The sequence below is a fragment of the Pygocentrus nattereri genome, chromosome 3, assembly GCF_015220715.1.
Source record: "Pygocentrus nattereri isolate fPygNat1 chromosome 3, fPygNat1.pri, whole genome shotgun sequence".
In the NCBI taxonomy this organism is placed as follows: Eukaryota; Metazoa; Chordata; class Actinopteri; order Characiformes; family Serrasalmidae; genus Pygocentrus; species Pygocentrus nattereri.
In genome coordinates this window covers 47,305,085-47,331,613 of record NC_051213.1, presented here as the reverse complement: position 1 = coordinate 47,331,613, position 26,529 = coordinate 47,305,085, and the positions used below count along the sequence as shown (strand labels likewise).

Sequence of the window (26,529 nt, the reverse complement as noted above, 5' to 3'; positions counted from 1 at the left end):
CAGGCTATGTATATATACACACCGGTCGGGCCTAACATCATGACCACCTCCTTGTTTCTATGCCCACTGTCCAGTTTATCAGCTCCACTGACCATATAGCTCCACTTTGTAGTTCTACAGTTACAGACTGTAGTCCATCTGCTTCTCTGATACTCTGTTACCCTGTTCTTCAGGGGTCAGGACCCCCATGGACCCTCACAGAGCAGGTACTATTTGGGCGGTGGATCATTCTCAGCACTGCAGTAACACTGGTGGTGTGTTAGTGTGTTGTGCTGGTCTGAGTGGATCAGACACCTCAGTGTCTCTGCTGGACTGAGAGCCACCTTTAAATAGATCCATTTGTCACACCTGTGTGTTCAAAATCATTATAAATAGAACCAAAAATAATTGAGTCATGGTTTGCGTTGTTATGAGGTCCAGATATTTACCCTCCCCCCCGTCCCACCATCTTATGGAAGCCCATTTCCACCACTGGAAAAAGTGATCTAGTTGTCTAGTAAGTCATAATAATGACAACGTTCTCCATAATTATGACTTGCTATCTCATAATAATGAGACTGTAACTCATAATTTGTATCTCAGAATCAGGACTTACGTTCTCATAATTCACTTCGTGTGTAATAATGAGGTAATAGCATAATAATAGAGATTCACGTTCATAAACATGATCTAATATTTCACAGTTATGACATAGTATCTCGTAATCACGACTTACTACTTACTATGTCATAATTACCACTTTTTGTGTCATATTTATGACTGAGTGCCTTGAAATAATGACTACACATCTTGTCATTTTTACTTACTGCCTCATAATAATGACAGCATCTCATAATTATGGCTTAGCATCTCATAATATATCATAATTTTAACTTATCGTCTCATAAGAATGACTTAATAACTCATATCTTTACTGAGCATCTCATAATAACGACTTACTGTGTCATAATTATGGTTTAACATTTAATTATAATAATAATTCAAATATTTTTATTGGGTTTTGTGTTAAATGCAAACATCATACATTCAAGAAGACATACTCAAAAAAATGAATAAGAAGAAAACAAGATGACTTATTAAAGACGATAATAACATTACCAGCAACCCACACAGCAACATCATACTTATAATTATAATGATAATAATAATAATAATACTAATAACAACAGAAAAATTAATAAATTGTTATGTGTAAGACTTACAGATACTGACAGTTATTCCGTACCTGTGTGTACTCCAGTGTGTTTGGCGGGGAACTCCAAGTGGAAATAATTCAAAAAATCTTGTAAAATCTCTGGACAGATCCTCTAGTTGAATATTTCAGTTTCTCCAGCTTTAAGACATTGTGTCCCTTACCCATTGACCATGTGTGGGAGGGCACGCTGATTTCCAATTAAACAGAATGAGGTGTGTCACGATTGGCCCCTCCCAGTCCTGTCCATGTGTTCGTGTTTTGGTTTAGCCCATGTGCGTTTGTTTTGGTTTGGCCCCCTTGTTTCATGACTCTGCCCCTGATCGTCTCCACCTGTTTTCCACCTGTTTTTCCCTGTGTATTTAAGCCCTGTGTTTGTCTGGGCTGATCTTTGTTGTTTGTAGTGTTTGATTCTTGTTTGAGGTTCTGTGTTCTTTATTGTCATGTCTGTCCCGCGATCTCTCCGTGTTGGCTGTATGAACCTGGACCGTTCTGACCATGACCCTGGATTTGCCCTTAATAAATCTCGCTTATCTCAGCACGTGCGTCTGCCTCCTCGCTCCCCGTTACAAGGTGACGGGCCAGTAGTGATGTAAATGCTATTGCATCAGCTTGGGCAGATGACCTTGCCACCTCATCTGGGACCACACCAAGGATAGCAATTTCAGGGCAAGGGTCAACTTCTCTGTTGCAGATATATGAAAATGTCTCAAAGATAGAAAACCAAAATTCCAGCAACTGTGAGCATTCCCAAAACATATGAAACAAGTTAGCTGGGGCCTGGTGGCACATTAGCTATGATTGGAAGAGATGGCAAAGTTTGTCTAAGTCTAAAAGTAGATCTAAATTGGGACCAGATTCAAAGGAGACCACACACCAGGGGATTATTGGTAAGATGCTGTTTACTAAGTGGCAATGGGGCACATACTAATGATGATAAGGACACCGGATACGCAGACCATTGTTCCATCTCCACCCATAGTGGTCTATCTCTATCCGAGAAAGTAGAGACCCAATATATTATTTTATGGATGTTAGCAGTCCAATAATACTGTATAAAATGTGGAAGTGCTAGACCTCCATCTTCTTTCTGTCTTTCCAGAAATGCCTTTCTTATCCGAGGGATAGTTTTATTCCAAACAAAGGCAGATATGTGCTTATCTAGCTCTCGAAAAAAAGACTTGGGGGATGAAAACTGGTATTGTTTGGGATGGGAACAACAGCCTAGGCGAAACGGTCATCTTGATTGAGTTAATCCTGCCCGTTAATGATATAGGAAGCCATGGCCAGCGACTTAAGTCTTGTTTAGCTTGCTCCAAAGCTGGTTTGAAATTATAGTCAAACAGATCTGTGGGTTACTGTCGCTCCAAGATACTTAAAAGCGTCCTGCGTCATTTTCAGTGGGTAGGCATCAAATGACATCTTTTGGGCCTGATCATTAATAGGAAAAAGCACACTCTTAGTGAGGTTAATTTTGTAGCCCGAGATCTTACCAACTTCTGATATGCTTCTTAGTGCTTTAGGGATGGAGACATTAGGGTTAGCCAAATAAAGCATAAGATCGTACGCATACGGCGATAATTTGTGTGTTTGGCCTCCCCTGTCAATCCCTATGACTTCGCTTGCACCCCTTAGGGCCACTGTTAGTGGTTCAAGGGCCAGATTGAACAAAAGAGGGCTCAATGGGCATCCCTGCCTGGTACCCCTATGAATATGGACGTATTGAGAATTATAATCATTTGTGCGGACCGAGGCCTGGGGTGTAGTATACAATATTTTGATCAAGAACAACAATTTGGGCCGAATCCAAACCTTTCCAAAGTTGTAAAGAGGTATTTATATTCTATCCGATCAAAAGCTTTGTGTGCGTCCAAAGATAGGAGAACCTCTGCTGTAAGTATAGATTTTGATGGGTATATCATGTTAAGCAGTCTATGTAGATTGCTAAAGAGTTGCCACCCTAAAATAAAGTCTGGTCGGGGTGTATCACTGTATATATTGCTGAGTCCAATCTACTAGCTAAGACTTTGGTTAATATCTCATAATCGCAGCAGGTCAAGCTCACCGGCCGATATGACTTGCATTTGAAAGGGTCTTTTCCTTTTTTAAGATTGACTGAGATTGTGGCCTGAGTCATTGTAGGCGGTAAAGATTTTCGCTCCAGTGCCTCCGTATATACTTCCTGCAACAGAGGGGCTCGTTTAGTTGAGACTTTAAAAAAAACTCAATTGGGAAGCCGTCTGGTCATCGAGGTGTACTTTATCTTGTGATTCTATGGTTGGCATCTCGAGGTTGTCAAAAAAACGCAGCCAACTGTATCTCATCGCAATTTTCAGAGGTGTAGAGGTCTTCATAGAATTTCCTAATATGATTATTAATGCTAACATTTAACTATAACGACCTGACATCTCATCGTTTTAACTTCTCAGCTCATAATAATGACATAGCATCTCATAAAAACGACTTACTGTGTCATAATTATGATTTAACATTTCATTATAACGACCTGACGTCTCATCGTTTAACTTCTCAGCTCATGATAATGACATAGCATCTCATAAAAACGACTTACTGTGTCATAATTATGATTTAACATTTCATTATAACGACCTGACGTCTCATCGTTTAACTTCTCAGCTCACAATAATGACATAGCATCTCATAAAAACGACTTACTGTGTCATAATTATGATTTAACATTTCATAACGACCTGACGTCTCATCGTTTAACTTGTCAGCTCACAATAATAACTAACTTTCTATTTCTCTAATTATGAGAAATCTGCATCATCATTATTATGAGATCTAAAGCCGCGAGTATGAGACAGAACCGCATTATTATGAGATACCAAATCATAATATGAAGTGTATCATAATAATGAGATTCTAAGTCCTAATTGTGGGAAACCCTCTCGTTATCACGACTTATTCAATCGACGTTTTTCTCCCGCGGCGGTTTGCCTGCCGTCTGAAAATGCAGCTGCGCGTCTATGAGGCTGTTTACGGTCCAAACAGCGGAGCGGAGCGGATCCTGTAGCGCCTCGGTGGCCTTGAATGGAGCGGAGCGCCGGACTGAGAGCAGCTCGCTGAGGGGAGAGAAGCAGAGGAACAGAGGGGGCTGCAGAGAAGCCGGACACCGGGACTGTGGAGATCGCGGTCTGGGAGCGAAAAGACGAGCAGGCCGGACGAGCGGTGTGAGATTAAAGCGGCGCAGTGATCGAGGAAGAGATGGCGGAGGTTAGCGAGGTGTTGATGTCAGTCCTGTCCACAGTGCGGGTGCCCAGGCCCGGGGACCGAGTCCATAAGGACGAGTGCGCCTTCTCCTTTGCCTCCCCGGTAAGTGCTCGTACCTGTCGGTTGCACCAGAGTCCTCCGGCTCGGCAGCAGCCCCGGGGACTTGGTTTAGCGGTATTACGTTTCTGCGAACGATGCTGGGATTCGCGAGCTAGCAGCGCGGCTAACTGACAGCCTGGCTAGCCTCGTTCAGAAATATAGCACCGTTTCACAAACGTTATCCCGAGTTATCGTGATAGCCGCCCCGTGTTAGCTGGCTCGTTTAGTTCTATCTGTTTAAGCCGAACGTTCAAGCGCGGACACGTACTCGAAGACACGCTAGCGTTAGCCTGCTGTCGTTAGGTTTAATGCGCTATGCTAAGCTATGCTAAGCTAAGCTAGCCGCCAGTTTGCTGAGTAATGAGGGTGCTAGCTAACGAAGTGCAGCTTTTGGTTCTGGATACTGGCGGCTGACTACTCTCTTAAGAGAGGGGGTTCTCCGAGGGTGTAAGAGAAGAAGTGGCTCTGTTCAGAATCACGAGTTAAACCCAGAGCCGTTTCGTGCCTAAACGGTTCTTCGGACTGAGGATGGGTTCTGTATACGCTAGAACCTTTTCAGAAACAGTTCTGCGTCGCCCCAAGAAGGGTGGCTGTTTGGTGCTGTGTAGAACCGTCTGCAAAAAGGCTTTATCTAGAGCCACATACGGCCCATTCTTCATCGGTCTGAAGAACCATTTCTCCATGCGAAGAACCATATAATCTTTTTTTTTGAGGGTTTATGGTTCTATGAGGAACCGTTGTCTTTATCTTGTTTGAGTGTTCTACTGTTAGAAGCTTGACATTATAACGATAGAAATAGAAAAATTTTGTTCTGTATAGAATCGCTTCCAGAAACGTAGAACCCTATACAACACGGTCTACGTCAAGCTTAAGAACCAGTTCACCATGCGCAGAACCAAATGGTTCTTTAAGTGTTCATGGTGCTTTATAGTTATTGTCTTTACTGAAGAACCTTTGAAGAACCATCTTGTTTAACGGTGCTCTGTGATTAGCTTGACATCTGGACAATAGGGGGAAAAAAACCCTTTTGGTCCTATATAGAACCATTTCCAAAAAGGTTCTGCACAGAAACCTATATCGCACATTCTAAATCAACTGGAAGAACCACTCCACCATGCTTAGAACCAGTTACGCATGCTAAAGGTTCTCTTGAGTGTTCATGGTACTGTATAGAACCGTTGTCTTTCTAAAGAACCCTTGAAGAACCATCTTGTTTAGGAGTTTCCTATTGTTACAAGCTTGACATGGTAACAAAAGGAAACCCCTTTTTGGTCTTAAATAGAGCCATTTCCAAAAAGGTTCTACGTAGAACCCTATACAGCACATTCTATATCGACGCTTAAGAACTGTTCGGAACCATTTAAGCATTCTTTGAATGTTCATGGTGCTATATAGAACCTTTGTCTGTCTAAGGAACCCTGGAAGAACCGTCTTGTTTTAAGATAATTCGGTATCAAGTTTGACGTCGTAACAATAAACAAATAAAGTATTTTTGGTTCTGCGTAGGACCGTTTCCATTAAGGCTTTTACATAGAACCCTGTGCAATGCATTCTATGTTAACCTGAAGAACCACTTTCCCATGAACAGAACCAATTAAGCCTGCAAATGGTTTTTTGAGCGTTCATGGTGCTGCATGGAACCGTTGTCTTCACCAAAGAACCGCGTTGTTCGGGCGTGCAGCTAAATCAGCTGTTCTTTAAGGTGTAGGATTAAGAGGGATGCATTTGGAATAACCGGAAACCCTTTTTCTCTGTGTTTGGTTCCGTCTCAGGAGAGCGAGGGCGGCTTGTATGTTTGCATGAACAGTTTCCTCGGCTTTGGGGGTCAGTTTGTGGAGAGACACCACGCCCGAACTGGACAGAGGGCCTATCTGCACATCACCCGCACCCGCAAGGCTCAGGTAACGTCCGTCCTGCCCTTAATGAGTAGGATTCGGAGGCTGAACCTCAAATGGCTCTCGGCCCCTGTAGAGTGCACTGCTGTTACGACGGCGTTTTAGGGCCTCTGTTAATAAAAATAAAAAATACTCGAGTCCCAGAAAGTCGTAATATTTTGAGAATAAATCTGTAATGTTTGGAGGACAAAGTGGGCTAACTGTAGAGGGGTCTCGGTTGCCGCGCTGACGCCGGAGCTCCACTCCCTCCGGTCTCTCTCTGGATCATTTTGATCTTCATCCTCACTGTCTGTGAAACCTCATGCCCTCTTTTGAATGGGGGGAGATGAAGCCCCCGATAGCCGTGTAGGCGATCCTGCCTGAGATTCTCCTTCAACAACACAGACAGACGGTTTCCTCCGAGTCCGTCTGGCTCTTTATTCTAGATAAACAGTTTCCTGCTCGGCCGTTTCTCATACTAGTACCAGGCTGGTGCTGATGAGCAGGAGAGACGGGGAGGCTGAGTGTTTCTTTATGGGGGAATCGATATGAAACTCAACGCCTCTCGTTTAACACGAGGAGGTGCTGCTTCACTTTGCGAAGCCTTTGGCCACAATACTGCGACCTTTCCTGGTATTAATGCCACTTTAATGTCGCCATTCTACCTTTTTTCTTGAAATATTATGACTTTTTTCCTCAAAACAGTGACTTTTGTCTTGAAATATTGCAGCTTTATTCTTGTAAGTCTACTATTTTTATTTTTATTAATAGTGGCCCTAAAACGCTGTCATACTGCTATAGTTTCTACACTGTGCTTATAGAATAATTCCTCCCGATTTTTCAGGATTTGAGATGTAAACAGAGCCATTCAGAGTGGTTTGGTTTGAAATGCTTCATTGTAGAGTATCTTACTGATTTGGACCTCTTTTGTGTGTGTATATGAAATGTATATACACACATGTGTATCCGTATTTAAGGTAAACACATTGTTATACAGTTTACTATTAAAACAAAAATGTAAACACTTGTAACCTGGTTGACAGGGGCTTTTGGGTTCTACAGCCTATGGCTGAGTCCCAAATGGCTTTCTAGTATTTTGGTGTATTTCATGACCTACTTAGGGTCCTACATAGGGAGTAGGGAGCCAACTGAGATTAAGCAGTTACCTAATAATTAACTACTAGTAGTTCAGATCATTAGTTGTAGCCTTCCTTCCATTACCCGAGAACTTCTGATATGTCAGTGAAATAGTAATTTACCTGCAGTGTCTGTATTTCAGAAAGAGGATGACAACAGTTCCGGTTCAGGTGACCCACCAAAGAAGAAGCCCACTCGACTGGCCATAGGTAGGAGCATATTCAGTGTAGAGGTTTGAGACTCGACCCCTCCAGGCCTTACTGGTGCTGCTCAAGTTGAAGCCCAAACCCGAGCAGGAGTGATTTGCCTTGTTACCAAGTGCTTGAGTTGAGTAACTGGAAATGAAATCATAATAAAAAAAAACCCTTTGGGTTTTGCTGTGGCCGACACCGACCGAGCTGGTCCGAGGAGGCAGCAGATGTGTCCATGAGGAGGCGATATGTCCTCCTTCTGCCAGACCTCAGAATATTAGAATTTATATCTCCTCTAACAACTGAGTCGTAATGTTTCCACAACCGAGTTATGAACATCTTTCTGTAGCTGTGTTTACATGCAATTTTTGCCCGTCCGATTAAATGCATTCAGATTATAGATTCAGACTGAGGTGTTTATGCTCACTACAAGTAATCCAATCCAAAATTACACACATGCGTAGACAAGCACTTGCTGTAGACGTTACCATGACAACCAGCATTACATGAGGTCCAGTCAGAGTGAGATGAGCAGCAGTGAGCAGTGCTTTTGTTTTGAACTACTTTAAAATGTCAGACTCAGGGAAACGTCCTTCACACGTCCTTATTAAAGAAGGCCGAGAGGAAGACGTCGTGCTCTGAGACGCATAAGCTGGACGTCCGTCCCGCCGCCGACTTTTAAAGATCAGAGCATGAACTTCGTCTCCTCTGCAGACCAGTTTCTGCTTCGGCATAAACTCACACTATGATGCGACGCACATGCAGAACGGACTTAAACTTTCCGATAGGGAATGTAATCGGATACAGGCGGACTAGACTGTTCTGACTGAGCTATTAGTCAGATTATTAGCGCATTATTAGGCTGCATGTAAACCCGGCTTGTGTTATGTATATCTAGTCTGGATTATAGATGCACTTGTTCAGTGTAAAGCTATTCCGTTGGTTGCTTGTTGCTTTTGTGTTTGTGATTACGGAGGGCGGTTAGAGATTCATGTGTTTTGCTTTCTGCTAACCATACAGCCAAAAGTAATATCAAGGAAAGACAGAAGGGAGTCGCAGCCGCTCGGTTCTTATTCATGCAAATGCATTCAAATTCTGTCCCTCGCTGTGCTGCGCAGCAATCTGAAATCTGTTGCAGGGGTTCAGTCGCAATTACGTGCGAAGTGAGAGAGGATTTTGTGAATGGTGGAAACCTCTTGTACCAGCACAGTAAAGATAGATTGCCCGATTATTTGTAATTGCTTCATATTTAAAGTAAACAGCGTATTATTCCCTGTATTTCCGTGGTTTCGTCAGAAATAGTCAGGCCAAACACAAAAAAGCCTGAAGGAATTCTCCCAATGTCCCTCTTATTCTGTAGTGCTAGGAAAGATGTCCATTTCAGACCTGCACAAAGTGGATCCCCTGAGCCGAAGTTGACCCGTTTTGATTTGACCAACCAGAAAGCTGAGGGGGAAATATTTTATTTTTTTTTATGTGACTGAAAATTTTTCCTTTTAACATTTACAAGAGCTCACATCCTACTACACAGCCCTATCTGTACAACACCAAAACGCACTCTTCTGTTTTTACAAGCTTCACGTCTTAAAAGTAGCAGAACCCTTTTTTCGTGCTGTATAGAACCATATCGCCGCTGTCGGAACAAAACCTTGTGTCTTCAAAACTGCGGCTTTACAGGAGAAGGAGCAAACCTACTCCACTTTCAGTGGAACCAGACTTGTTATTTAAGTAATATTAGGCTGTTTCTTTTGGTCCAGTGATCATAAAATTTATACACAATGTAAAGAACCACAGGTTTTCCATCCCTTTCAAATTATGTCGAAAACTCAACAACGACAAAAATGGACCTACAAGATTTTGTTCCGACGGCAGCGATAAACACGCTCTTCATCGATCTGTAGAACAATCCACTATGCTAAGAACCCTTTAAGCATCCAAATGGTGGGTGTTCTATATAGAGCCTTTGTCTTTGATACAGAACTCTTGAAGAAGCCTCTTGTTTCAGAGCGTTTTGTCCGGTACTTTGATGTATTTGCAATATTAAATTGAGCCATTTTTCACTGTTTGTCTAATCTGTGATTGATTTAATACGTTTTGATTTGGTGAGTGATTGTGAAACTGCATTGGGCTTATTTTCTGCATTCCGCCGTCTCTCAGGTATCGAGGGCGGGTTCGACGTCGAGCAGGAGCAGTATGAGGAAGACGTCAAGGTCGTCCTTTTTCCGGACAGACAGGAAGTGACATCAGAGGACCTGGCTACCATGCCTGACGTAGTGAGAGAGAGGGTAAGACTGCTGTTTTAGGAGTTGTGTCTGCATGGCTATTGAAAGTATAAGGCCGCGTTTTCCTGCTGCCCTGTAGTTTAATTTCCTATCAGCCAGTAATCATGATGCAGTGTCAACTACTACTACTACTACTGCTGGTGTATACTGTAAAGTTTGATCATCCCTGGTCAAATGGCACGTTTTGATTTTCTAAAGGAAAATAAACACATTCTCTTCACACCTTTACACGTTTAACTTGCTGGATTTCTCTGACTGTAAGAAAATAAAGCACATCATGTAAAATGTGCCACGAGCTGTGGTAATGTTATTGACGCTTAACAAGTGCTTATAACCGTTTGTGTCTGCGTGCAGGTGTCTCTGTCGATGGCAGGGTTGCTGGCTGCAGACTCGGTGTCTCACGCTCTGCAGGTGCAGCAGTGGGACGGTGAAGTGCGGCAGGAGTCCAAACACGCAGCTGAGCTCAAACAACTCGACAACGGAGTCAAAATCCCTCCCAGGTACATAGAAACGCAGCCGCATGTAACGTCCACCACAGAGCCGACCAAACGAAACCACACAGTCACGTCGAGATGTCCAGAGTCGGAAAGTCTGACCAGACCTGTAAATAGATAGGGAGATGGATCACTTTATCAATCCCAGAGGGAAGCTCTGCTATTGCAGCAGTACAGAGCACAGTAAAAAGCAAAACGAGCAAAATGAACAGGGCATTGCTGCACACTGTTTACAGACGTATAAAAAGAAAGTAGAGATAAATAATACAATAAAATATACTAATCGTTAATACACCTGTGTGTGTGTGTGTGTGTGTGTGTGTGTGTCTATATATATATATATATCGCTGCTGTCGGAAGAAAACCTCATATCTCCATTTTTGATGTTTTTCAGTTTTTAATGAAAACGCCTGTTGGTCTTTACATTATAATTATTTATTTATAAGACACTCTCCGGTCATTTGCCAGAATACATCCCTTCATTGATAAATACAAATAACAGTAATTATCAGACTCGCTCTAGTAACTGGATCAGCTGCCAGGTACCAACAGTTTTTACTGAACTGGGAAAATCTGCTTTTAGTCCCAGCACCAGCTGGAATTCACTACAGGACACACTAAAACTCGGCTCACTGGCGTCACTCAGTCATTTTAAACTTTTAATATCAAACCACCTACAGACAGCCTGCACCTGTTTTACTTAATCTTATTTATTCGTAACTTTTATTTTTTTGTGTTAGTTCTCCTTAGTTCTTTATCTTTTTATTTATTTATTTCCTCTCATTTTATTTTTAATAGTTTTTTATCATTACTTTTTTAAATTTGTGATATTGTATTTTTAAATGACTAATTTCTTATCTACTTTTGATCTTAGTTTCTTATCATTTAAATCTCAAGTTCTGTTTTTATCTACTTTTATCTTTTATTCACTGTTATTTTAAATTTGATTAAATGATTAAATGTAGTTATTATTTTCTTTGTCATGTCAATCCCTGTTTTTGTAAATGCTCGGCTACATTGAAAATGAGGGTTGCCCTCAATGGACTTCCAAGTCAAAATAAAGGTTGATTGATTGATTGTTTATAGGTCATTGTATGTTCTACAATATCCAAAACTACATGTGGTGAATTTGGAAATAGTTTTTGGGTCAAACTGTTGCATTAACACACGATGAATTCAGTTAACGTGTGTGGAAAGTACAGCAGGCTCCAATGTGCTGTTAGGAATTTATCTTCATTGCTGTTTGTGTTCTGATTGGTCAGTGGGTGGAGGTGCGAGGTGTGCGACCTGCAGGAGAATCTGTGGATGAACTTGACCGACGGGAAGGTCCTGTGTGGTCGGAGATATTTTGATGGCTCAGGGGGCAATAACCACGCCCTTCAGCACTTCCAGCAGACCGGATACCCGCTGGCTGTCAAACTGGGTACCATTACGCCGGATGGAGCTGGTAAGACTGGGAAGAGCTGGGGCTTCTTGTTTTGCAGCTACTGTGTGTTTTAGGAGCTGGTAGCTGCTGTTCATTACCTAAAGGCGTATGCATATCATTACAGTTTTGAATCGTTCCTCACTTAGTGTCTATTCAAATTAGAAGTCAAATTTTCGGCTTAAAGTTTAAGTTTTACACTTTGAGATGCCTGTTATGCTGCTTTGTCTTTTGGTTGTAAAAGGTACATAAATCATTGTGGGGAAAAGTATCGGTCATTTCTCAGTTTCTTCTGTTTGTACATATTTGTCACACTTCAATTTTTCGGATCTACTACTTTCAGGTAAGGCTTTTAATTTTAATTTTAGCTTTTAATTTTAATGAAAACTTATTTAACTTGGATTGTTTTTATCTAATTTAAGACAGAATGCTGTTTTGCAGCAGGACAAAGCACACAAGTCCACCTCTGAATGGCTCAAACAAACGAAATTAAGGTTTTGGAGTGGCTGAGTTTTAGCTGATCTAAAACAATTCTGTGGAGAAGAGTTGGCCAGAATTCCCACAGCGATGGGAAGTTATCACACATGTTTGATTGCAGTTGTTACTGCCAGGGGTGGCACAGGTTAGGCTTAGGGGTCCAGTTACTTTTTCTCAAGGGTGATGGAGGATTTGATTAAGTCTTTATCTTCAATAAATCATTTAAAAGCTGCATTTTGGGTTTACTCAAGTTGTCTTTATTTCATGTTAAACTTAGTTGAATGATCCGAAACATTTAAATGTGACGAAAAGAAAGAAATCGGTGGGGGCAAATTCCCCCCGCCTCCCCCGCAGTGTGCATAAGAACACAAGTATGGGACTTGTCTTTTTTGGCTTTAGATTACATTTAAATGAGAACTGAATGTTTTAAAATTGTTTTTCAGACGTCTATTCATATGATGAAGACGACATGGTGTTGGACTCGAAGCTGGCGGAGCACCTCTCTCACTTTGGCATTGATATGATGACCATGGAGAAGGTGAGGAGTATGGGTGTAAACGTCAATGCCTCACACTAATTCACCTTCGAAAATGACGAGCCTGCAGCAGTTTAGCCCTGCCCACTCACGGAGCTCATTTACATAATTTAATTGCACAGTAACTCAAGCAGCCTGTTTGCTACTAAGGGATCAAGAGAAGCTGGAAAGATGAAAGATTTAGGAAAAATGTGTGATTTTTCTTTTTCTTTCTCTTCATGTCTTTCTCTGTCCGTCTGCGTGTGTCAGACGGAGCGCACTATGACGGAGTTGGAAATCGCAGTGAACCAGCGTGTGGGCGAGTGGGAGGTGATCCAGGAGTCTGGTGCCACTCTGAGGCCACTGTGGGGCCCCGGGCTCACAGGCATGAAGAACCTGGGGAACAGCTGCTACCTCAACTCCGTCATGCAAGTGCTCTTCACCATCCCCGACTTCCAGGAAAAGTCAGTGCCCGTCAGTGTTACTCTTTCTGTTATGGATGGGCATTTTAACCAGTTTTTATTTATTTGAATAAAGCCGAAAGGCGTCGTCTGGTCCCTGCCACAACTGTTCTCCCCAAGTCTGATTGAAAACTGGTTAAAATGGTGAAATGTCCCATTTTAATTTGATTTTTTATTTTATCTGAATGTCTTTGTGTTAGTCTAGCAGCAGTCTAGAGGCATCATTGTCGTCTGGTTTCCGCCACCACTGTTGTCTCATTTGACCCGTTTCTCTAGAACAGAGCATTTTACACCAAACCATTTAATTATGAACAAAGTTTGAACAAACATCAAATCGTTTTTGGCCGCGTTGTCTGTCGAAAACGCACATGGGGTCTTAAGGACTGGGATTGGAAACCCCTGATATGGCACGCATTCTGCTCACATACATAAATTTGTAGAGTGTGCAGTTAACGTTATCGTCTTTATGCTTTCCGTAACATACCAGCGTCAGCTTCTCGTGTCTCCACTTGCTCTGCATTTCACAGTAATGCGTCGTTTACTTCATTTGTTTTGTTAATTATCGGCCACACACCCCTCAAATTCAAATACCTGATGAAGTAAAGTACGAACCCAAGTTTGGCAACACACTAACACACCACCAGTGTTGCTGCAGTGCTGAGAATGATCCACCACCCAAATAGTACCTGCTCTGTGAGGGTCCCTGGGGGTCCTGACCACTGAAGAACAGGGTAACAGAGTATCAGAGAAACAGATGGACTACAGTCTGTAACTGTAGAACTACAGAGAGCAGCTATACAGTAAGTGGAGCTGATAATAAAGTGGACAATGAGCGTAGAAACGAGGAGGTGGTCATGATGTTAGGCCTGATCAGTGTCCATCCATCCATCCATCCATTTTCTAAGCCGCTTCTCCGTCAGGGTCGCGGGGGGATGCTGGAGCCTATCCCAGCAGTCTTCGGGCGGAAGGCAGGATACACCCTGGACAGGTCGCCAGTCCATCGCAGGGCAGACAGACAGACACAGACAGTCACTCAAACACTCACACCTAGGGGCAGTTTAGCATGTCCAATTGGCCTGACTGCATGTCTTTGGACTGTGGGAGGAAACCAGAGAACCCGGAGGAAACCCACGCAGACACGGGGAGAACATGCAAACTCCACACAGAGAGGACCCTGATCACCCGTCCGGGGAATCAAACCCAGGCCCTCCTCGCTGTGAGGCGACAGCGCTACCCACCACGCCACCGTGCCGCCACCGTGCCTGATCAGTGTATACATGTTATATAATGCCCATCCCTTGTGTTTGTGTTTGTGAGTATGTTTGGCATTGTGGTCACTCTAAAAGACTCTTGAAGCAAACAGACCCAAGTTGTGTAGTGGTAACTACATCAAAACATCCTTCACTAAAGAAGAGTTACATTTCCAGTCTGTTCATATTGCATGACTAATGTAACGTAATTCCATTACATTGTAACTAATGTAAATACAGTTCATTTCATGTTTAATGGTTAATGCAGTTGCATCGAGAGGAATTTTAAACTCGTTACTGCACTAGAGAAACTGTACATGTTTTCATGCCAAAGGTGGGCAAGGCAGAACTGACCAATAGGAAATGTAACAAATCCAGGAAAGTATGAGATCTGAACGCTGAGTCTAAAGTGACGTAGCCTTGTAAAATGTGAATTATTTTTCATCTGAGATTCAGTCCTGCTTTCCGATCGCTGATTGACGTTGACCTGAGCAAATAGAGCGTCTTCGGATGTTCTAACACACAAAGTGAGGTCCGCTGTGTGAAGTGAATGAACTTCTGACACCGTTTTTCTTCTGACAGATACGTCTCCAGCTTTGAGAAGATTGTAGATGAAGCTCCAAGTGACCCCACGCAGGACTTTAAAACACAAGTGTGAGTATCTTGTCTGTAGCGTATCTGCCTTGGAGCTTCAATGCGAAACTTCAGGTACCAAAAGCATCGTAGCTGAAACACTGAAATTCGGGGAAAGCTGCTTAGTGAGAGAGCAGGCGTGTTTGCTTTGTGCTCCAAACCTATAGTAGAAAACCTGAAAGTGAAATCTTAGATGCTGAGCTGTTTAATCTTAAATTTGCCGAAGTAGCTTTTTAGTGGCTTTTTGTTTGTATTGTTTTGAAGAATATCCTTAAAGTTGGGCCTTTTCTATCTAAGAACAACGCATGTAAATTTGTTGATACATTTATTACGAGTAGAATTGATGACTTTCCAAACTCAATGCAGCAGCACTGAGAGCACAAATCACCCCATTTTGAAAGAACTTCACTGGCTGCCTGTTTCAGGATCTGTCCTCTTTCAGGATGGATTTTAAAGTTCTCTCACTAGTTTTTAAAGCTCTGAATAGCCTTAAAGCACCAAATCTCTGTCTGTTACATCATGTAGTCTTAGATCTATGGATATTGGCCTTCTGCGAAATACAACTCAGAACTCAGTTCCACCTTTTGTTAGCCAGTCAAACTCGATTCAGACGTTACAAGAAGCATTTGAAAATATCTTAATTGAGCTTTTAATGACGTTTAAACCTCTTTTTGTATTTATCTATTTAATTTGATCTGTCATTGCTTCATGTTTAAGTTTAGATTACATTTAAATGAACGCTCCTAACTCTTTATTTACTACCTTTTATTATATTGCTGTCGCTGAACAGTAACTGTAATAGAAAATAGTCAAACTCCACTTTAATTTATTCTGTTGCTGTTAAATAACCATCTGTCTGTAGAGCACTTTGAGCTGCCACCAGTGTGAAAAGTACATTATGATTTATTATTATTATCATTATTAATATTATCATTATTATGGCGGATTGACTGTGCTTGGAATAGTGCTGTGCATCTCGGGGCTGACAGCAAATAGTTTTGATTCACAGTTTATTGGTTTTTGATTCTGTTCATAAGCGGGTTTTGTTAATTAAGAATGGGTTTGATTCAGTTCACTGAACTGCGATATGATTCAGCAGTTCAAGCTTCAGGAAATATTAGAATATTATACATAAATTATTCCTAAAATACCTGCCCTAATAGGCCAGAACAAATTGTGAATTGTCTCAAATCTTTTGAGGGAAAAAAAAAAAAAAGGTTTTTTAATTGAAATTTTTTTTTGCCAATGTAAACAATTAAATGTTACTGTTTTACTGTCTGCAGGTGCATCAGGAGTCATTTTAATTGATGTGTTGAGAAAACGAATGAATTTTTACACCATTAGAAATATGCTGTCTGATTGCATGCATGTAATCTCCCTTTGGCTCATGAAAGAAGCTATTTCTGTTCACCACAATAGAAAGTTATAGTAATTTACTCTAATTACACCACTATAAAAGAAGTGTCGACTGTTAGATCATCTACCGTGATACTTTAATCCTCCAGCAGAGGTCGCAGGAGGGTGACGATAGTTTCAGGCTAGTAGAAGAGAAGATGAACTTTTGCTTATTACGTTTGTATTAACTCTGAATTCCTCCCCTCGTTGCCTTAAAGATGGTCAGAACGATCTTTCCTCTGAGTGTCTTCCACTTTTCTCTTTGGCAGAGCAAAACTGGGCTATGGTGTACTCTCGGGAGAATACTCTAAGCCTACTCCTGACCCGGGGGATGACCCCAGCGCATCCTCTGAACCCAGGGTAGGACCTGACTGTATTTGTTCAAGTTCAGTGCATTGAAGCTATACAGTACTGTGCAAAAGTCAGAGACCACCCTTCAAAGATTGTTTGTCAGAACAGCCAATATGTACCGGTCATTCATTTATCTGGAGATGCTTCTGAAGAGATTAGATATAAGATGAACCTCTTGCGTAAGGAAGGAGAAAGTCAAAAGAAAAATAAAACAAGTTTCCAAACCTGAACTTCAAAAACCGATTAAACGTTATAGAGAACGAAAACAAAGAAATGGACGATCAACCTCTTCAAGTCTCACCTCCCATTTGAAGCCCAGATAACCAAACTGAAGCTTTTCTGTCGGACGTATTTTGAGCAAAAACAATTAATTAAAAAAAAGACAATTATGCTTGGAAGAGCTGGAGGTAAAAAGGGAGAGGATGGATGGATGGATGGATGGATGGATACAGTCAGAGGAATCATGAACCAGCCTTTTAGAAGAGCGAAACACAAGACAGGATATTCTGGAGAAACACAAGCCATATAGTCACCAGGAGTAAGTAAGTAAGTCTTTATTTATATAGCACTTTTCCAGAGTGGCTCACAAAGTGCTTTACAAAATACTTACAAATAAAATCCAAGACAATTAAGATCATTATCATCATCAGTTTAAATCCTATAGAGAATAAGAATAAGTCTTTAAACGTTTTTTAAAAACCTCAATTGATTCAGAGAGTCTGACATCAGTAGGAAGATTATTCCACAGTTTTGGAGCATAAGGAGTCAGAACAGATTTGACGGCACTTAATAATAACCACCATGCAAGACACCAAAACTGCCCCCATCAGATAAACGGCGCTTAAAGCTTTGATCTCTGAGAGAGAGAGAGGAGAAGATCAAGCTGCTTCAGATCTGAAAACATCCACAGGTGTTTCTGTCCATCCTTCCACTGTGAGAAGACCACTCAGCGCTGTGGGTCTGAAAGGAGGTGTAGCTGAAGAAGAAGAACCTCGCTGAGAAAAGGAGACGCACACATCAAACGAAGAAGCTGAACGGTGTACTGACCGCCCCAGAGTCCAGACCTCAACAACACCTGAAAGGGTTTGATTACTTCAGGAAATCAACCAGCTTCTAAGACTGAACTCTGGAGGCGTGGAAAAACATCCTTTTGAGAAACTGAGAGCGAATCTCATGAAAAGAACGGAAGCTGGAATAAAGGTTCAGCTTTTTTTTTTACTCGGAATTCTGAATAACTTGAACTTATTGGACGTTTTCTTGTCTGGAAATTAAATACCAGAGTTGTGTTAACTCTGAGTTTCGCACAGTACTGCAAATACGGGTGGAACTTTAATGATGGACTCTGGTATTAAACCCAGAGACGATCAAATTGTAATTCGGATAACATTGTGGATCATTTTTGCTATCGCAAAGAAGAACGAGAGGTTTATTAAATGCCTGTTGGTATAATATCTGTGGTAAAATGACTGTTATTTTAAGAGTATTGCACTTACTGAAAACGATGTTTATTTTGATTAATAAAAAGTTGCATGATGTTCCCTTTTAAATCAGTAATGCTTTCTTCTTCCAGGGGGACCAGGTTGGAATAGCGCCTCGCATGTTCAAAGCCCTCGTGGGGCGGGGCCACCCTGAGTTTTCCACCAATCGGCAACAAGATGCCCAGGAGTTCCTCCTTCACTTCATTAACATGGTGGAGGTAATGGATGTCCTTTCATCCCTTTCTCCCTCTTTTCTTTCTTTCTCAAGTTCTTGCGTGTTCACTCCCTCTCTCCCTTTCTCCCTCTCGCCCAGCGGAACTGCCGGTCCGGCGCGAACCCGTCTGAAGCATTCCGGTTCCTGGTGGAGGAGAGGATCGTGTGCCAGCAGTCTCAGAAGGCCAAGTACACCCAGCGAGTGGACTACATAGTTCAGCTACCTGTGCCCATGGACCAGGCCACCAACACGGGTGAGAGGATCATGGGAACTGTAGTCTATAATAGACAGTTTAAAGAAATGTATCGTTTTGAGGAAATACAGTGACTTCAAAAGTTTGTTTTCTTTCTACTTTGGAACAAAGGTGAAAAGGTGAATATTATGCTTCGTCTTCGTTTTGATTCGATTCTGATTCTTTAGGAATCAATTAAGTGAATCATGAAATTTACACGTTTGATGACAATTTGGTTAGATTCGGTTGTTTTGGTAGGAATTAGAATTATTTTAAAAATAGCTGAACGCACAAATGCGTCTGCAGAACTTTGAGCACCCCGTCATGTTTTGTTGATTTATTATAATAACGTAGCACATCCTCTGCAAAATGCAGAGTTGCTGCTTATTTGCTTAGTTTAACTTAATGGGGCAAAATAAAACATCAAATTTGGCCCCGTGCAAAAGTTGTGGCAGAGTTTGTTTTATGTTCTTTTCTGTTTTATGATAAACTTACCAAATAAATTTGTGCACAAACGTGTAGAAAACACACATATGCAAGGTTTGTCTCTGTAGAAGATGTTGGCTTTCTTTCCACTGGTCTAGTCATGGACATTTTGTTTTGTCCAAAAAAAAATTTTTTTTTTTTTTTTTTATACAGCGAATTTTAGCCACTTTATGGAGCCCCACTGTTAATATCACTCTTTAATCACTGCAAATAAAAGTAGAAATAACTTACTAAGGCGTGGAAATAAGATCCTAATGGGTGGCCGCAATTTAGTAAGCAGTGAGAATGAGCGAAGGAATTCGTGGCCACACATTAGGCCCATGGACCAGACCTCCAACACTGCTTAGTGAGTCGTGGCCGCAACTTGACTATTTTGTTCCCGTGCTTCAATAATTCGATTCCTATGACTCAGTAAAGCTGCACGTTATTTTTATTATGGAGGGATGGACCAGCAGGACTTTATGAATTTCAGAAATAATTTGTGTCCTCTTTCTCCTCGTCCGTCAGATGAGTTACAGGAGGCTGAGCGTTTACGTGAGGAAGCGGAAGCATCCGGGAACCCTCCGCCTGCAGCTCCTCGCGCTCGAATCCCGTTCTCTGTCTGCTTGGACGCTCTGAGCGAACCCGAAACGCTCACGGACTTCTGGAGCTCTGCAGTGCAGGGCAAGACCACTGCCACCAAGTACAGCCTTCATTATCTGCCTCTGTTTTTATTTTGCTTTGTTTTGTGTAACAGATGGATGAAGACTAACCTGCTAACCTACCTTCTCTTCGTCTTCTGCTCTCAGGACCACACGCTTTGCTTCGTTCCCCGACTATCTTGTCATCCAAATTAAGAAGTTTACTTTTGGCCTGGACTGGGTCCCTAAGAAACTGGGTGAATATTTGTTTGTTGGTTTATTCTGCTTTCTGCACTACAGAATGTTGGAATAATTTGTCATATTAATAATTGCTGTTAATATTACTGAATAATGATTTTACAGTCTAGATGAAGAACAGTGTTAAATGACAGTAGATCATTTTTCTGGGAACAGAATAGTTATTAAATGATAAATAATACGCTGTAATCATCTATTTGTAGTCATTTTTTTTCAGTAGATGTTCTCAGTCATTTTATCATCGTCTGTAGTTTCCTGCAGATTTTTTTTGAAACCAGTGAATCATCCGCAGATTAAAGGGGAAATTCTGTTGCTTTTTGAAGATTTTTGTATAATTAAATGGATAAGCAAGTTTGTAAACGGTCGTTCCGAGTGGTTTGGTGTGAAACGCTCCGTTTTAGACAAACTTTAGACAAACCGAGTCAGAACCGTTCACATGTGGATGGGAACCAGACATCCACTTCTGAAAGCTCCCTCACAGAAGGTTACTCCATGAAATAGCTGTGAGTAAAGCTGCCTCAAGTAATGCTGCCTAATTGTTTTACGAGTGGTGAAATAAGATTTGGCCTAAATTTGATCCATTAATCATAGAGAGGTGCGGGTTAAATCGGCCCTAAAGAAGGTTTATTGCTCGTTTTGGATTGTAAACATCTGCATTAGACACTGCGACCCCTGGTTCCTATCACCACCACTGTCAAGACATCAGATTTGGCGAGTTTCTCTATAATGAATCATTTTAAATCAGACACCCTAAATTCCCCTTTAATCGAATCATTTTAAACATAGATGTTCTATAGTGGTTTTAGACATTTAAGCACTGCTACATATAGATTTAATATCTTGATTTATTGATTAGATGTTAGCATTGATGTTCCTGATACACTGGACCTGAGCGCACTCCGTGGGACTGGACAGCAGCCGGGGGAGGAGCTTCTGCCAGAGGTGGCCCCGCCCCCTCTCATGACCCCTGACGTGGAGGTCAAAGGTATCCTGGGTTCCCGCGGCAACGAGGAGGACGACTCTCTCTACTCCCCACTGCTGTGTCAGTCTGTCTGTCTTTCTTCCTTCCTCAGCCGTCCATCTGTTTCTAACCCACTTTTTTCACCTTTCCTTCCTTTGTTTTCCTTCCGTACGTGTGTTTGTGTTGAATGTTTTGTTTATACATTTCTCTTTAAATTTGACTGATTTTATGTTCAGGTTTTGATATTTACATCGGCGGATTTAGTGCAAGCCTGTCCAGTACCGACAATACTTGTGACTATCCAGATTTATAGATCAGATAGCAGACTAATAACAGATTAATAGAATAATTCGATTATTTGGACCGTTTTGGATATTTCTAGGTCATGTGTACATATTTTTTTTCCAAAAATTTACAAAAACAAAAGTATTTAATAATAACCTTACGAAGAAATAAGAAGGAAAAAACTTTTTTTTTCGCTGATGTTATTCCAGTGATTTATCAACATTATACAATATTTTAAAAGAATAATTCATTATTTCTTATTTCTTCATTATTATTTTGTCTTTTAAAGACCAGGTTAATTAGTCAGAAAGCAGGTGTGTAATGCAAGTTAAAATGTGAATTATTATATCATAAATTAAACGTTTTCTGACGTCATTTATTTGTGCAAAGTTATCCATGATCTCCACCATGTTAAAGAAGGTGGAGGGTTGGTCAAAAATCCAGGGTCGACAGCTTTGAACATGCGTGATACTTTTCCAATCAGGACCCCATGGAAGAAAACATTACTGCTGATTTAATAGCGAACAACATACAACTAAAACAGGCCTTTGACTTGCTGACATGCTCAGGACATATATGTTTGTGTGTGGCATTAAGTCCCCCCCACCACCCCCCACCCCCAAACCATTTACACCTTTTGTTGTGTTTCTCGGTGAACTCACTGTTAAGTTAGCTCATAAACATCACACTAAAGGTGTGTTTTATACTCCAAGAGACATCTTTGTACCTGTATGTTTCTCTCAGCTCCGGTGCTTGACGACTCCACTGTATCTCAGCTCTGCGAGATGGGCTTTCCTATGGAGGCCTGCAGGAAGGCAGTGTATTATACAGGCAACACTGGCATTGACGCTGCTATGAATTGGGTGATGGGCCACATGGACGATCCAGGTAAGCGTAAACCTCTGAAACTGGGAGCTGCAAATGTCCGCTTACTTTTGATGACTTTTACAAACTTTCTACTGATCTCGTGGCTGTGATTGGCTGCAGATTTCTCCGCCCCCTTCGTGTTGCCTGGCTGTAGCTCTGCCCCTGGGTCCACACCCACAGAAAGCGCCTCAGAAGAGCACCTGGCGACCATCGTTTCCATGGGATTCAGCAGAGACCAAGCTTCGCGTGCTCTCAGAGCTACTGTGAGTAACTCCTCAAAACGGCCATGTTAAAGGAGACCGAGCCGAGCCAAGCAAACTGCTTCTGTGCTGCTGCTGCTGCAGCATGTAAGCAGTGTTAATTTGGTGCTGACAACGCTGAAAATCCAATGGGTGGAATAACAAAGCAAATTAAAGATGAAAAAAATAAATGGTCATCTTTTCAGCCTCCCGCTTATGCAGTAGCTGTACTGTTTAAGTTAAGTGATACTTTTTTAATCCCACCTCTGCATTTAATCCATCCGTGAAGTGAAACACCACATACACACTAGGGGGCAGTGAGCACACTTGCCCGGAGCGATGTGCAGCCCTATCCGCAGCGCCCGGGGCCCAATTGGGGGTTAGGACACCTCAGTCATGTGCTGTCGGCACTGGGGATCGAACCGGCAACCTTCCGGTCACAGGGCCAGTTCCCTAACCTCCAGCCTACGACTGCCTACACTGTTTACAGTCTCCTTATAATTGGGCAATTTTCTGATCCAAGTTGTAGTTCTAGCAATACTGACCATCAGTTTTTTTCCCCCATGTAGAGTAATGTCCTGGAACGGGCAGTGGACTGGATCTTCTCGCACCTGGATGATCTAGAGTCTATGGAGGTGTCGGAAGGGGGGCGCTCCGAGGGAGGCAGCGAAGCCAGCCGTGATCCCCCACCCGGACCACGTGTCCGAGACGGACCGGGAAGTGAGTGTATATTTACCTGCTTGTGTAAACATCAGTTCTGGATTGTTAGTAGTTGGAATGCTGTGAAGAGGGTTGCCAGTTTTTCGGTTTTGGAATGGACAGTTTGGGTTGGGGGGGATATCCACTAGTATTATACTTTCAGACTGTCTCCAGTTTGTACTAACATGTTTCGCTTTAACAACACAGTGCGGTTTGAGCGAAAACTGTTCCCTGTTAGTTACATTTGCCTGAGCTAAAACTAAACAAGCACTCTCTGATTTTATTTGTTCTTTCATGCAGAGTATGAGCTGTTTGCTTTTATCAGTCACATGGGCACGAGCACAATGTGTGGTCACTACGTCTGCCACATCAAAAAGGACCAACAGTGAGTAAACCCCCCTCCGCCTCTTTCACAAGAACATGGTTTACACCTTGCGTTTACATGGATTATATCTGGAGATCAGATTTTACCTTCCCATGTAAAAAGCACATCAACGCATGCTTAATATTTTACCTCTGTGTGTATTTCCCCCGTTTCAATCAAATCAACAAGTTTGTCTTTGATGCATTCATTGGCTGGGAGTGCAAGAAGGCTCGTCTCTGAGCTCCGCGACGAAGAGCCAAAGCTATAATCGAACAATCTAACATGTATTTGGCTCATCTTTGTTTCAAACTGTTCGCTGGTTCAATATCTCTCATTAACTTCAGTTTTTCAAAGGCACGTAGTAACATTGGGAAGGGGAGAGTTTGGCTGTGGTCATATTACCTACATCATTTACCTAATGGTAATATGACATTTCTTTATAGCTGAATACCACATCCATGTGTGGAATTCACCATTTTTTCAGGTTTTATAGTAAAAGCCTCCAACTGAAAATTGTCAGGATTCCTAGAGAGCATTCTAGAGTTCTGGTTGGATCTTATCTTGTGTTAAGTTACCCCTTATTAGTCCCACAACGGGTAAATTCACCTCCGCATTTCAACCATCTGTGCAGTGAAACGCCACATGCACACTAGTTAAAGCACACGCTTGCCTGGAGCGGTGGGCAGCCCTATCCACAGCGCCCGGGGAGCAGTTGGGGGTCAGGTGTCTTGCTCAAGGACACCTCAGTCATGTGCTGTCAGCTCCAGGGATCAAACCGGCGACCTTTCAGTCACAAGGCCGGTTCCCTAACCTCCAGCCCACGACTGCCCCATTGTGTTCAAATGTTGGAGGTAGGGGGGCGACAGCAAACCGAATATCATTATATGTATTATTGTTTTTAATGGAGCCGAGAACATTCAGCCACCACAATGGCCCACGTTATGCAGACTGCAGCGCTAAAGCAGAACGTTCTGTCAGGAGTGCAGCTTTCCCAACTTTCACCATTGACTGCAGCAGTGAAATAAACCAGGCGTAGATTTCTTGAGGAGACGTTGACGCCAGACGTCTTTGAATCTCAGACGAACCCGGTATAGTGCAGCAAACATGAAAAACCACAGGATAACCTCCTGCCTTTCAGCACCTGAAATAAACAGCCAATGCTGCTAAAGCTCTCCCCTTATTACCGTCCGTTTTTGACCAGCACAGCGGTCAAATGACGATGACAAATTACGATGTGTGAACACAGCAAGCATTAGCAAACGACAGAGTTTCCAAATTCCTGATAAGAAAATGAATACAAAGCTTTTGGATATCCGGATTATTCCATCCAGCCCTTGTTTATACTTTGCGCTGAAGTAAATTCCGAACGTGGTCCGTTCACCAGAAGTGCAGGTTTATGCGAGATGTAAAGAGCCTCGGAGCGTCTGGTTTTCAGGCAGTGCACATGATTTTCTTCCTGTCTTTTTTTTTGTTTGCTTGTTTTCTAGGTGGGTAATCTTCAACGATCAAAAAGTGTGTGCCTCTGAGAAACCACCGAAGGACCTGGGCTACCTGTACTTCTACAGGAGAGTGGCAGAATAGAAGACTTTACACGTACAAACAAACACCTCTGTCTTAGCTGCTGAGGGGGGCCGGCGTGGGGCGTACTCAAGCTTCTCAACTGACACAACACTTTATTATTATTTTTTTTTTATTATTTTTTTTTTTTTATTTGTTTTCGGGGGAATTCAAGCACTTCTTTCTTACACAAGTACCTGTGCCAGGCAGAGGAGAGGACTAAAAGTGGAGTGATTACACTCAGGGGGGGGTTTGCAAAGGAGTTTCTCAGGTGAGTTGGGTAATTAAAGTCAGAAGTGAGGATTATACTGCAGAAACTTACATTTTGCCAGATGAAAACATCTTAAATATTGGTAATATATCTGTTTTCCAAGTATAACAATGCTGTAAGGATATCATAGGTCGTTTTTCGGAAAGAGGCAAAGCCTAGTCTTGCGCTAAATTGCAGGGCCAGTGGTGAACCACCATTTGGTAGTTCTTTTGAGTCTAAGATTAGCCTTAATCTGGGTATGAAAAACTGGTTAAAATGATCTTATTGCACTGGCAGATCAGTCGATTTTGTTTAGATTTATTCACCTGATCTCCTTGTATACGCCATGTTATAATAATAATAATAACGAGCTTATAATATTCAGTCATATAAGGAGAAATAATCGAGATACTGCCTCTGTTTGAGATGCTGTCACTGACCAAGGTACCGTTGTTTTTTGCAGTCTGAGGGTCGTTCCTGTTGGACAGTCCTCACTTTGGGTTTACAGTATTTAGCTAAGTGACAGAGACCTCCTTTGTGAAGTCCCCACCCCAGTGTTAGCCGCAAGCACAGGTCAAATACAGCGTATATATGCATGCCCTCCTCTTCTCAACCTGCTCCCGCGCTGGTTATTGTTGTGAGGTCATTGCTTCTAGAGCCACGTTCTTACTTCCTGCTCTCCCATGCATCCCAAAAACAAGATCTCACTAAATCACAGAGAAAAAAAAAAATCAACAAACATTGTATGTTGACAGAAAGCGAAACTAAACTGGTTCTTCTGGCAGATGTTGCTAGCGGTGATTTTTTTTTTTTTTTTTTTTTTTTTTTTTTTCTCCTTTTTTGGGGAAACATTCATTTTTTCTTTCTGCTTTGAAAAAAAATAAAAGATGTGTCTCTTTGCTTTGAGTCTGTTCAGATTGATTCAATAGTGTGTGTATGAAGATGTATTTACACATTCATACAACCATCCACTCCACAGGTTCCAGAGTTTGGGATCACTTCTAGTATGGCA

General features: G+C 42.0%; 1 protein-coding gene across 2 annotated transcripts; it reads left to right on the top strand.

Moving 5' to 3' along the window:
- Positions 1-4,189: 4,189 nt before the first annotated feature.
- usp5 (ubiquitin specific peptidase 5 (isopeptidase T)) lies at positions 4,190-26,301 on the top strand. Of its 2 annotated transcripts, none has more exons than XM_017706095.2 (20): positions 4,190-4,528; positions 6,298-6,426; positions 7,679-7,745; positions 9,885-10,012; positions 10,364-10,509; positions 11,766-11,950; positions 12,847-12,941; positions 13,188-13,381; positions 15,211-15,282; positions 16,926-17,016; positions 18,578-18,703; positions 18,799-18,952; positions 19,925-20,099; positions 20,206-20,294; positions 21,152-21,280; positions 22,286-22,429; positions 22,529-22,671; positions 23,217-23,367; positions 23,647-23,731; positions 25,198-26,301. In XM_017706095.2, exons 1-20 carry the CDS (start codon positions 4,421-4,423, stop codon positions 25,289-25,291), a joined length of 2,505 nt encoding a protein of 834 aa, XP_017561584.1. In that variant the 5' UTR covers positions 4,190-4,420; the 3' UTR covers positions 25,292-26,301. The 2 variants fall into 2 exon arrangements, with proteins under 2 accessions (XP_017561584.1, XP_017561583.1); XM_017706094.2 differs by having other exon boundaries at positions 21,152-21,337.
- The last annotated feature ends 228 nt before the right edge of the window (positions 26,302-26,529 follow it).

What these genes read in the sequence shown, in the direction of transcription:
- usp5 (XM_017706094.2), top strand. Translation starts at nt 4,421, where the DNA reads ATGGCGGAGGTTAGCGAGGTGTTGATGTCAGTCCTGTCCACAGTGCGG. An exon ending in CCTTCTCCTTTGCCTCCCCG is followed by an intron (nt 4,529 to 6,297) that starts GTAAGTGCTCGT and finishes GTTCCGTCTCAG; the next exon opens with GAGAGCGAGGGCGGCTTGTA. An exon ending in ACTTCATTAACATGGTGGAG is followed by an intron (nt 18,704 to 18,798) that starts GTAATGGATGTC and finishes CCTCTCGCCCAG; the next exon opens with CGGAACTGCCGGTCCGGCGC.